Source organism: Papio anubis, chromosome 2 (genome assembly GCF_008728515.1).
Source record: "Papio anubis isolate 15944 chromosome 2, Panubis1.0, whole genome shotgun sequence".
NCBI classification, from domain to species: domain Eukaryota; kingdom Metazoa; phylum Chordata; class Mammalia; order Primates; family Cercopithecidae; genus Papio; species Papio anubis.
This window is the reverse complement of record NC_044977.1, coordinates 83,639,020-83,651,492: the sequence shown is the minus strand read 5'-3', so window position 1 is coordinate 83,651,492 and position 12,473 is coordinate 83,639,020. Positions and strand designations below refer to the sequence as shown.

Below are 12,473 nucleotides of genomic sequence, written 5' to 3'. Positions count from 1 at the left end.
TTGTTGAAAATCAATGAAAGAAAAAAGTCTCAGAGGGCAGTAATTGTTTAATGTTTTGGGGAAAGTTATTTAAAATTAAAAATTTTGTTTATAATTTTTAAAAATCATTTGAAACTTTTTTTTAGATGACTTAAATATAGGAATATTCACCAATGCAGAATCACATTGTGGATCATTAATGGAGAGGGACATCACAAATTGTTCATCTCCTGAGATTTCGGCAGAACTTATTGGACAGTTTAGCACCAAGAAAAACAAGCAAGAACTAACTCAGGATAAAGGAGCCAGCTTAGAAAAAGAAAACAATCGGTATAATGACCAGTGTAATCAGTTCACAAGAATAGAGAAACAAACAAAACACATGAAGAAATATCCTAAAAGGCCTGATTGGAATATAAATAAGCCACCTAAAAGGTATATTCCAGCATCAGAAAAGTACCCTAAACAGCTTCAAAAGCAAAGAGAAGAAAAAAAAGTAAGGAGGCAGATGGAATTGCTTCATTTGGTAGAAAAAAATAATCCTGGGCACCTCTCTCAAAACAGAGGCATTTCACCAGAAATTTTTCATTCATCTCATCAAGAAACGGAGTCAAAGTTCAGGTGGCATCTAGTCAAAAAGGTAAAGCTCTTCCATCTTAGAAGATGTATTGATATTTCTAGATTCAAAACAGTTTCTCACATGTATGCTTTGGTAAGGCTGTTCTGATCTGTTTCCGTTTACATTAGGGATCAGCAAACTATATCCCATGGGCAAATCCAGGCTGCTATCCGCTTTTGTAAAATTTTATACGAACATAGTCAATTCATTCTTTTATGAATTGTCTGTGGCTGACTTCACACAACAGACTAGCAACAGAAACAATATGGCCCACAAAGCTGAAAAGGTTTTCTTATTGAGTCCTTTACATTTAACACAACTTCTATAGATGAATGCTATGTGTTCAAATACTCCTTTAAAACCCTTGTTTATAGTCCATATAGACAGAGGTCAGTTTGGGAGATTAGGAACTACTGGATTAGTTTGACTCTGGAAAAATACTGAATCTATCTATTCTGTTGCTCAGTTGGTACCTGTTATTCAAATATTACCCTCAGATTATTTCAATAAGTAGCTCTAAAAATATTTGTGGGGACATGTGAAAATGCTATATATTCCTTTCTGCATTTATCCATCTTTTAGGAAGAAGAGCCTCTGAATATTCATTCATTCAGCAAGGAAAGGTATGTATGCATCAGATTAATTCTGCAGCTATTTAGTGCTTTCTGTGTGGGACAAAAAAGGGATTCAAGATCTGGACGGCATGAGGCATATAGTTATATATAGAGAACAGTCAGAAAGGGTGTGGCTTCCAGGTGAGGGTTAGAGGATTAAGGGATAGGGTGGCACTTTAGCTGGAGCTTGAAGGCCCGTGTTGGACTGGGCCTAGGCAGGAATGTAGATAACATTTACTTTTATCTCTAGACTTAACTAAGTGATTTTGATATTCCAGGTATGTCACTAGCAGAATAGGCATTCTGCTTTGGGAGGAGGGATGGCCAGGAGCGGTGAATGGGAAGAAATGACTGATAAGGACAATGAGAAATTCAGTCAATGAGAGATTTAGAAATTAGAATCTTTATTCTGTCTTTGTGCATGAACCAGCTGGTTTAGTTGTCTCAGAATGGGGCTTAAAAACAAGTTTCGTTCAGATGGTGAGTATATTATTATATGGTGAATTATCTAAGGAGAAAACAGTAGGCTCAGATTAACCAAACCAGCAGTGTTCCTCAGGATCTAGTAATTAAATGTCTCCCTTGTGCTACAGTACACATACCATAGCTAGTGCTAGTAAAAACACAAATAAATACCATTCTTTTCCCCTGTTTTATGGAACGATATTATAGAGCTCAGGCTTCTATGCATATATTCCCAAAGGTGTTACAGGTACATTTAGAATAAAGTGAAATGGGCCAGGCATGTGGCTCACGCTTGTAATCCCAGCACTTTGGGAGGTCGAGGCAGGTGGATCACCTGAGGTCAGGAGTTCAAGACCAGCCCTGGCCAACGTGGTGAACCCTGTCTCTACTAAAAATACAAAAACTAGCTGGGCACAGTGGCGTGCGCATGTAATCCCAGCTACTTGGGAAGCCGAGACAGGACAGGTTGCTTGAACCCAGGAGGCAGAAGTTGCAGTGAGCTTACATCACACCACTGCACTCCAGCCTGGGCAACAGAGCAAGACTTCGTTTCATAAAGTGAAATGTGATCAAAGAGAGATACTTAATCTAAATACACAATTTTTTACTAAGGCTCCTATTTTTCTTTTTTTAATAGGTCTCCATCACCACCAGTTCCAGCAGTGAAAAACAGAACTCAACAAACTCAAAATACATTACACTTACCACTAAAAAACAGTAGCTATGAGAGAGAGAATTTGATTTCAGGAGGTAATCAAACAGAATTATCACCTGGAATTTCTGAATCATCCCATTTTATTCCCTATGTTCGAACAAATGAGATCTATTACCTTGATCCCGATGCACCATTGTCTCAGCCTTCGACCCAGGACCCTCAGTACCAAAATTCACAAGGTAAGTAAATATAAGCATTCTAACTGTAAAAATTGACCCATGTAAACCCCCAACTTTAAATTCCAAATTAGTAATTCCTGCACTTAGTTCTAGAAAGTTTCTTACAATGTTTGCTCCTGGAGAGAGGAAGGAATTTTCTCTTGAATATGTCTTAAATTTTGCTTAGTACTTTCCTAGGATACATATTTATTAATGACTCCTTAGAATATTATATAGCACAGGGCTGTATCATTTTACTAATGTAATTGGCTGATTTGTTACTTTCATCTCGCTTTAGACTGTGGCCAAGAACGACAGCTATTTGATTCTGACTGTGTCAGGGATCCACTTCTTAATCCTAACATGGTGAAAAATAGGGATCGACAGCAAGCAATCCTTAAGGGACTTTCAGAACTGAGACAGGTATGAGCTTTTTCAAGTGTAGATGTGTCTGTTCTTTATGTGGCGTGGGCGGTTCGGGGAACATGTTGAATGGCTGTTTTAAGTTACTTTGATGCATCCCAGGTTTTAACAAGTATTTCAGTTCCTGTATGTTTGTTAGACACAAATAAAATGGGACTTTCCTTGGACTTGCTTTTACATTGCCGTCTTTGAGTAGTTCTTTCCAGTACGAAATCATGAGACAGTTCCAAAATTAAGACAAGTTTATTGAGTAAAAAAAATGCATACATTGGAACGGCAAAACATCAATAAGGCCCTAAAACAAAAAATACAGTTACGCTTTAACAAATTCTTAGCAATATGTGGCTTTTAAAAAAACTTGACGTGTTGGCAGTGTTTAGAATATTGACGTACATCCCAAATAGTAATAAATTCAGTATGAAATTATACGTATAACCTTACTCACCAGATTACTTTTTCTCCCAAACTATTGTGACTTCTCATTATTTTACTCTCTGATTAAAACGGGTGACATCCTTACAACCTTTGCTCCATCCCTTGGGCTTTAAAAAGAATGGCTGTAGTTAGCTTTGATTCACTATATACTCTGTACTCAGGGAAGAATAAGCTGTGTTGTTTATAAGTGCCCTTTTCCATGTCATCATGTACCAATACCCTCTGCATTTCAAAATGCTGACTCAGATGTCTTCCCTCTACAGAACTAGAAAATTGTCCCCTTTGGTCTATTTACTCATTTGAAGACAAACAGGATTACTAAGAGTTTTACATAAATTATTTCTTTAGAGTGACAAAGTGTTAATTTACTTCTTGCTTAGTGGAGACAAAAATTGTGAGATAGAAAGGAATATGATGTACACATTTACCCACAAATATAGTGCCCAGTGTTATTTCAGCAGGACCCTTCTATTAGCATCTAAGGTAAGGTTAGGACAGTCAAGATAAACACTGGATGTTGGCCAGGTGCAGTGTGGCTCAAGCCTGTAATCCCAGCACTTTGGGAGGCCGAGGCAGGTGGATCACGAGGTCAGGAGATTGAGACCATCCTGGCTAACAGTGAAACCCTGTCTCTACTAAAAACACAAAAAATTAGCTGGGTGTGGTGGTGGGTGCCTGTAGTCCCAGCTATTTGGGAGGCAGGAGAATGGCGTGAACCTGGGAGGCAGAGCTTGCAGTGAGCCGAGATCGCACCACTGCACTCCAGCCTGGGCAACACAGCAAGATTCCGTCTCAAACAAAACAAAACAAAAAAAACAAACACTGTATGTATGTTAAGGGAGACGCCTCCTAGTATCTAAGAGCAGTTGGGGGTGGATTGGGGGAGAGGGAATGACTTCATTTACCCCCATAGTTTTGGAGGCTTGATTTTTAAGAAAATTCTCATCCCTACTGATTTTTATGCTAAAAATACAATCTTACAAATGTGATAGCTATATATCCAAATGAATTGGTCTAGTACAAGCATTTCTGAAAAATTGTTGAATGACAATTTTATCCTAAGCAATATGTTTTCCAAGTGAATAGAATTCTAGTTTAACACAACATTGCAAGTCAGGTGTGCACATTTTACTAACATATATCAATGTGATTTCAGGGCCTTCTCCAGAAGCAAAAGGAGTTGGAAAGTAGTCTCCTGCCTTTAGCTGAAAATCAAGAAGATAATTTTGGTTCTTCATTTTAAATGTAGAAAATCAAATCATTCACATTTGATTTGTGTCTTCCAAATTATAAAATGTGCTCACTGGCTCAACGGTATTTTTCAAATAACCTAGATTTTATTTTTTTAAATGCTCATTAAAAACTTGTATACTATGTAGTAAAATGCTGTACTTGTTCTATACAATAAAACAGATACTTTTGTAAAAGCTTAGTAGTAAAAAAAAAACATGTTCTTCTGCTCTGTCACCACCTGAGTATTGAAGCCCTATAAAAAAAAAACACTACTTACCTTAATATAGTCTGGCGTTCCTGGGACCTCACAGTGTTCTTTCACACTTTTTATGTAACTTATTAAGTGAAATACCACTCATGCATTTGTTCTAAAGTGCCAAAGTTCTAACTTATTAACACATCTAGACCCATAACTCTATATAACTTTACTAAAATAACAAATTCAATTTAAGCTTCTGTGGAAATTGTTTTCTTCTCTAAATCCTGCTTTTATGACATTTGTAGAAATTGCAATTTTCAAAAACATTTTTATAAGTTAGCATTAGCAACAAGTTAGTAATTAGTATTAGAGGCAGTAGTTAGGAATAGATGTAGGTTTGAAAGCTATCTCCACTGTATCTTTCTAGTATAGCACTAATGTGTTCAACAAATGGTAATTACTACTAAGACCTCCTCAAAAATATATTTCCATTATACTTCAATATTGCTAAAACTAATTTAAAAATCAAATTGTTCAATGCCATTGATAAACAGAAGCCTATCTTTTGAAATATAAAAGTTAATTTCATTAAATCAAGGATTGCACAAGTACTGAAAAATCGAATGCTCTCGAAGTTACCGGAATTTTAGCAATAGGCAGTTTTTACGTGACTAAGCCTAGAGATAAAAAATGTGTCCTATGTACATAGTTTATTATCTAAATGAAACTGCATTGTTAAATCTTGAGGTATTGAGCCAAAATCCTGTAAATATTAACACTGCTATTACTGGCTTATACCTGTGTAAAAACACTATACAAAAGCCTAAATCAAAATAATTCACTTCAACAAAAGTACTTTGTATCAGGTGACATTAGAGCAAAAGAAGTAAAGCCTTTGCTGTTTACCGTCCTCCTGCAAGCATCTGATTTTACACATAAAACAGGCTTCAATTTGAAGCCTAACTACAGGTAACATACAAAAGTAAAACTTAGAAGTGCCAACATGAGATAATTCAAGTACAATATATGTTAAAAATATATATTTATTTCAATTTTTAGATGCTTCAACTGTTACAGACCATCATGATTTAAATAAAAGAAAAAACATTTGAGAAAGAACAAGAACCTTTTGTTTAGAGAATGAAATATAAATTGTTAATAAACAAAGTCCACAACAATCTATTTTAAAAAAAAAGTTACTATAGTTATTTCTCTTGTGAATATGGCCTGGAAGAATCACTTTTCCCTCCACTTAAGGGAGGTGGAGATTTATCTCTATCCAAGCTTTGAGTATAAGCAGATAAGAAGTAATTTTCATTTTCTTGAGACTGACTTGATGAAAGGGCATATGGTGTCCCCAAAAATGTCTGATGAGTGAGAACATTAAAATGACTAAACTGATGGGACATATTTAATTGACTATGATAAACCTGAAAGTTACTATATGAATCTTGTTCTGTTGAATTGCTGTTCTCTCCTTCAGAGCATACTATATCAACAGAAGTTCTCTCTTCAGAATCAAGATAAGTCTTATCTTCTAACAAACTGTTTTGCACATCAGGAGACGACTGCAACTCAATTTGAGTATTCTTTTTTTGATCTGTTCCACGTGATCCTTTGGTCTCTCTCTCCCATATTTCTGAATGAAAATTGCTGCATACTTCTATATGTGAGATTTCATCCCCTGAATCCAGAGACATATCCTCTTCATCCTTTTCATCGTTTTCTAAAAGAGCTACATTTAAAAAACAAAAAGTCCTCCTCTATTGAAATACACTGTTTGTTTACGTTTTAAAATTATACACTACTCACACAATATAACGCGTCAGGGTCTGCAAGTCCACAATCCCTTAAAGCTTGGTCTTCTGCCACAAGTTCACTTAGTCACAACACTCACACTAGATGTGAATGTCCAGATAATCCGATGCTAAAAGCTTCTGCGAAATGTGTTCACGTTTAATGTTGGGAAATCCCAACTCCCAGCTCCAAAGGGGTTAATGTCAAAACAGCATCTAAAGTTATACGGTAATTCAGTATTTGACAAGACAAATATAAAATAAAATTTTTTGACATCTAGCTTCACTGGATTACTAAACTGGTTAGCACTACTGAATGATCATTTCTGCTTTTTTTTCATCCAAAACAAAAGTACATCTTTCATTTCACATAGAACCTGGAACCAAAGCAGAGGCCATCTCACGAAAGACTACAGCTATGACAGCTCTACTATCTTGCAATTAAACTGCTTTATACATGTGGGGAGGTCTAGCAGCTCAATGCTGAATCGCCATATCTGGTTTCCTACCTTTTTATTAATATAACCCCTTTGCTGACAATAGTAACCAATAATGCTTACAAACCCTTGAAGAGAAAATGCATACTCCATAGTATGCATTGTCTACAATATAGATAGAAATGCATAATCTATAATAACTAACAACTTAGACTGGCTACAGTATAATAAATGAGATCTTGTGCATGCTAAGTATTAGAATGATAAATGTCTTCAAACACTTTCCCTATGACTGTTTATACTGAGGCGAGTGGTTTCAAAACAGTCATTTCATTATTTGGTAACAGAACAAAACCATTCCTCTTTTATTACTGTCTGCGTTAAAGAAAATGAAAACCACTGAAAAGTTACCTGACTGGGACTCAAGATTCTCATTAGCACCAAGCTGCGGAAGGTTTTCTTCTGTGATTGAGTTGTGATAGCCCACAAGATTTTTAAAGTTTTGCATGAAGTCTTCAGCAGTTGCAACCACTATTCCATTATCTGTGTAACTGGAAAGCATCTTGATGGTCTTCTCTAAATTAAGAAAAAACGTTTCATGTATGAAACCCTTCAAAATGTAGACAGCCCCCAGCCCTCACAAAATCCTTTCCTTCACATTTTCAGAATCAAAGCTTAGCGATACCCACCACAGCCCCATAAAATCCTTTCATCCACATTCCTATATTCATAATAGAAAGCTTAGGAGTGCTCTCTTTACCTGTTAAAAAGACTATGTGTCGTTGCTGTATGTTCTGAGCCTGAAGTCTGATAAGGCAATCCAATTCTGGAGCATTTCGAGTTTGTGAATCACAATTGTGGTATGACAAAATTTCAACCAGATGTTTCTTCTGATAGACATTCAGAAGCGTCAACAGACTTAGAGCTTTAGCATTCAATCTGTGAAATTAAGCAGTTCAGTATCTGGATCTGTACTTCTAAAATTTAGTATGGAAATTTCTGCTGTAGATTAAAATTCAATTTCTTCCATTGAGGCAACTAATGACAACTACACTGCTTTAGCTCTCTGCCTGATGTACGGGCATGCTTCTTTGGAAAGAAAGAAAGGGATTTCTTGGTCGCAAGGCCTCAGGGCCAGCTATACAGCTTAGGCTAAAATCTCAGCTGATTTTTCTACTTACTTAAAGTATGATTACCTCTATCAATTTTGAACTTTAATGAAGGACTTAAAAGGACAAAAAAAGTATAAATCCTTCCTTCAAAAAATACAATATACAGACCAGGCCTGATGGCTCACGCCTGTAATCCCAAAACTTTGGGAGGCCAAAGCAGTTGGATCACCTGAGGTCAGGAGTTCAAGACCAGCCCGGCCAACATAGTGAAACCCCATCTCTACTCAAAATACAATTAGCCGGATGAGGTGGCTCATGCCTGTAATCCCAACTACTTGGGAGGCTGAGGCGGGAGAATCACTAGAACCCAGGAAGCAGAGGTTGCAGTGAGCTGAGACTGCACTATTACACTCCAGTCTGGGCAACAAGAACTAAAGTCTCTTAAAAAAAAAAAAAAAAAAAAAAAAAAAAGTACACTATTATGGCTCTAAACTTTTTTTTTTTTTTTTTGAGACAGAGTCTCGCTCTGGCGCCAGGCTGGAGTACAGTGGTGCAATCTCAGCTTGCTGCAACCTCCGCTTCCTGGGTTCAAGCGATTCTCCTGCCTCAGCTTCCCGAGTAGCTGGGACTACGGGCGTACACCACCACACCCAGTTAATTTTTGTATTTTTAGTAGAGACGGGGTTTCACCATGTTGGACAGGATGGTTTCAATCTCCTGACCTCGTAATCCGCCTGCCTCAGCCTCCCAATGTGCTGGGATTACAGGCATGAGCCACCATGCCCGGCCGGCTCTAAGCTGTTTCTATATTGCAAGGGACAAGCAACAAGTGGAGATAAGCTTTTAAAAGTGAATTGCTACAAAGAATTAAATACTCAAAACTTATTTAAGCCTGAATTTCCTGAAAAGTGTACCATGGAATGTCATACTTTAAGAAATAAAATTTTGTGGTCTAAGTTCAAGGAAATAATGATTAACACAATGTAAAACAATTCTTTTAACTAGAGTTCTTCATATCCTTTAATGTGTAAATACATTTTATAGACTTTACTAGTAGGATATAGTGTCCCAAATGTGCCTGATTACCACAATCATTTATGGACTCTCTCAAGTGACTAGTGTTCCAAAGATCACACTTGAAGAAGTGACTCCCGCCGGGCGCGGTGGCTCACGCCTGTAATCCCAGCACTTTGGGAGGCCGAGGCGGGCGGATCACAAGGTCAGGAGATCGAGACCACGGTGAAACCCCGTCTCTACTAAAAATACAAAAAATTAGCCGGGCGCGGTTGTGGGCGCCTATAGTCCCAGCTACTCGGGAGGCTGAGGCAGGAGAATGGCGTGAACCCGGGAGGCGGAGCTTGCAGTGAGCCGAGATCGCGCCACTGCACTCCAGCCTGGGCGACAGAGCGAGACTCCGTCTCAAAAAAAAAAAAAAAAAAAAAAAAGAAGTGACTCCCATGCATGTTAGAGATTACCTATATACACATGAATTGATGTCCTCAAATCACTTCACCAGGTCAAGATTAATCCTTGTCCAAATATATGTAATTTTATTAGCTACCTACAAAGTAGTCAGTTGGCTCAGAGAGGGTCTGATGTAGTTGGAACATACAGTTCAGTTAAAAAAGGAAAATGCTGGCCGGGCACAGTGGCTCACGCCTGTAATCCCAGCACTTTGTGAGGCCAAGGCGGGCGGATCACCTGAGGACAGAAGTTCGAGACCAGCCAGGCCAATGTGGTAAAACCCCATCTCTACTAAAAATACAAAAATAAGCCGGGCATGGTGGCAGGCACCTGTAACCTCAGCTACTTGAGAGGCTGAGGTGGGAGAATCGCTTGAACCCGGGAGGCGGAGGTTGCAGTGAGGCGAGATTGCCCCACTGCACTCCAGCCTGGGCTACAAGAGCAAAACTCCGTCTCAAAAAAAAAAAAAAAAAAAAAATGCTGATCATTCCATTTGGATGATTACTCTAAATCCACAAATGGCAAAGATTAAACACATTTTACCTATGCACATAACAAGAACTTCACCAAACTTCTACTTAAAAATACTGCTTCCTCTTATAAAGGCAAGAATAATTTAGTATCTATACTCCATTATGACTGGCTATGGACATCTGTGAAAAATGAAGAACATCCATAATCTACAAACATGGGAATAGAGAAATATGAGTACAATGTTAAAATCAACAACCATTATATAGTTATGTTTCAAAGCTTACCTGCCTAGTTCCTTTAGTTTCTTCTGAAATTTACAGTGCACTTTCCATTGCCATTTTCCTTCTGGAGTACTAAGTTCTTCAAGGAATGTCAAAAAATTTTTAAGGTTCTCTGTTAGAAATAATGAAGTTCCTTTTTAATTCAATAAATAATCATTCCACAAGTGAATTATGAAAGAAGTGCTTTTTCATATTATGTAGAAACACCTACTTTCCTATGTACTCTTTTCATTTCTCTGTCTAAGGGAGACAGATCTATACATGCCTAAAACTCTAAGAATATAACATCTACATACAAAAGAACATGTTGATGACAGTAATACAAGAAGTGATTCAACTGCAGCAGGGGCAGAAAGCCTTGCTTTACACCAGATTTAGAGAAAATTATTGGTCTAAGAGAAGGGGAAAGAAATTTGAGGTAATAAAAGCTCAGGAAAAGACTGAAATGTACTAGTTATCTGTGAATGGCAGAATAAATGGACAGTACATTAAAAAGTATTAGAGTCAGAAGAGGAGTTATGTGCTCAAAAGAACATCACACCTTACCAATTGTGACAACCTCTGGATTTAGAATTGATTCATCAGATACGATAAAACCTCCAGATACAAATAATTCATTGTATGTATGATTTTTAACATCATCCAGGCTATCAACACCAGCAAAACTAACGCAGGGGAGCTTCTTTAAAGTCACCAAGCCAGGTATCTGTTTAAATCCCAAAATAAAAAGAGAAACAGATGGATGAGGGAATGAAGTGATAGACTCAAGTGTGAAGGAACCTACAAGAAGTCTAACAGAATGCATTATAGCTCATCTCTATTAGCAGATTGCCTCTGGAAAGCCACACAAATAATATTCTCAACATTATTTCCCAATATATAAACCAACATTTATGTACTGGGACCTATCGGAGACCACTAAAGCAGCTTACAATAGACCTGAAAACACAAAATGGACAAAAGCTGACCTCTCTATAACCTGTGAATACAGTCAGAATTCAGATGAAGGCAAAAGCCTATGTGCTGGAACAGTCAATCAGGAAAGGCATCCAAGATGTAAGATGTGAGATAGGGCTCCTAAGACTAGATGGGATACCTCAAAATATAAGGGAAAAGGGGACTGGTCTGACAAAGATGGAGCACAAATAGGTTTTTCCTAGGACATACAAATGAAGATGAAAACATTAAGTAGTCAGCAGACCCAATGGCATTCAAGGATTCAGTACTCTTATTAGTCTTGACTACTTGAGTGACAGGGAAGATCCGTGATGTGCAGCAATTTAAAACTTTGCAGAGGTACAAACTTGAATCTCACAAGCTGATTCATAGATGGGTCCTTAAGTTTAATCTCCTTTAAAGCTTATTTTAAAAACACTAGTCTGCCAGACAGCAAGATTTTAAAATAAGGGAGTTTTTAAAACCAAAGTAAGTAGTGAATTTGACTTAATAGTCTACCTTGTGAATGAAACCTGCAATGTCTTCATTTTGAATAATAATCAATAGTTTATCTAATTTTGATCTTCTTTCCAAAAACTGTTCTGGATGACATTCTGTATTGCCTAATTTGATAAGATATTCCTGTTAAAGAAAAACAACTAAATCAATATTAAAATGCTTTTTTGTAAACATCAATTTAATACCAGAAATGCAAGATAAACTGATAAGCTTAAGTACTACTAGGACATTATTAACAATGAATGAATTTACACTCTAAGAGACCTTACAGACCATCAAATCTATTTTTTTTTTTTTTTTTTTTTTGAGACAGGCTATCACTGTTTCCCAGGCTGGAGTGCAGCGGAATGATCACAGCTCACTGCAGCCTTGACCTCCCAGGCTCAAGCAATCCTCCCACCTCAGCCTCCTGAATACGTGGCACTAGGCTCACATCACCACACCAGGCTAATTTTTTTTTTTTTTTTTTTTTTTTGTAAGAGAGTCTCGCTGTGTTGCCCAAGCTGGTCTTAAATTCCTGGGTTTGATCATCCTCCTGCCTTGGCCTTCCAAAGTGCTGGGATTATAGGCATAAGCCACTGCACATGGCCCAAATCCACTTTTCTTTTCTAGAA

At 37.4% G+C, this 12,473-nt stretch overlaps 2 protein-coding genes across 22 annotated transcripts in view; one reads left to right on the top strand and one right to left on the bottom strand.

Moving 5' to 3' along the window:
* Positions 1 to 4,908, top strand: part of CCDC66 (coiled-coil domain containing 66) — a 57,807-nt gene extending 52,899 nt beyond the window's left edge. For 9 of the 13 annotated variants that reach the window (XM_009200525.4, XM_009200523.4, XM_009200520.4 and 6 more), the window contains 5 exons: positions 126 to 619; positions 1,181 to 1,221; positions 2,315 to 2,571; positions 2,849 to 2,973; positions 4,565 to 4,908. In XM_009200525.4, the coding sequence (XP_009198789.2) occupies positions 126 to 619; positions 1,181 to 1,221; positions 2,315 to 2,571; positions 2,849 to 2,973; positions 4,565 to 4,651 (1,004 nt within the window). In that variant the 3' untranslated portion in view covers positions 4,652 to 4,908. The remainder of the gene's footprint in view (positions 1 to 125; positions 620 to 1,180; positions 1,222 to 2,314; positions 2,572 to 2,848; positions 2,974 to 4,564) is intronic. The other 4 variants (XM_003894275.5, XM_021934306.2, XM_003894276.5 and 1 more) reach the window with 1 other exon arrangement.
* TASOR (transcription activation suppressor) overlaps positions 3,201 to 12,473 on the bottom strand; it is a 64,021-nt gene continuing 54,748 nt past the window's right edge. For 3 of the 9 annotated variants that reach the window (XM_017955368.3, XM_031663282.1, XM_031663283.1), the window contains 6 exons: positions 11,860 to 11,982; positions 10,951 to 11,110; positions 10,408 to 10,516; positions 7,834 to 8,012; positions 7,485 to 7,649; positions 5,866 to 6,852 (listed from right to left, as the gene is read on the bottom strand). In XM_017955368.3, coding sequence (XP_017810857.1) covers positions 6,797 to 6,852; positions 7,485 to 7,649; positions 7,834 to 8,012; positions 10,408 to 10,516; positions 10,951 to 11,110; positions 11,860 to 11,982 — 792 coding nt within the window. In that variant the 3' untranslated portion in view covers positions 5,866 to 6,796. Of the gene's footprint in view, positions 6,853 to 7,484; positions 7,650 to 7,833; positions 8,013 to 10,407; positions 10,517 to 10,950; positions 11,111 to 11,859; positions 11,983 to 12,473 lie in introns of all 9 variants that reach the window. The other 6 variants (XM_021934300.2, XM_031663279.1, XM_021934301.1 and 3 more) reach the window with 3 other exon arrangements.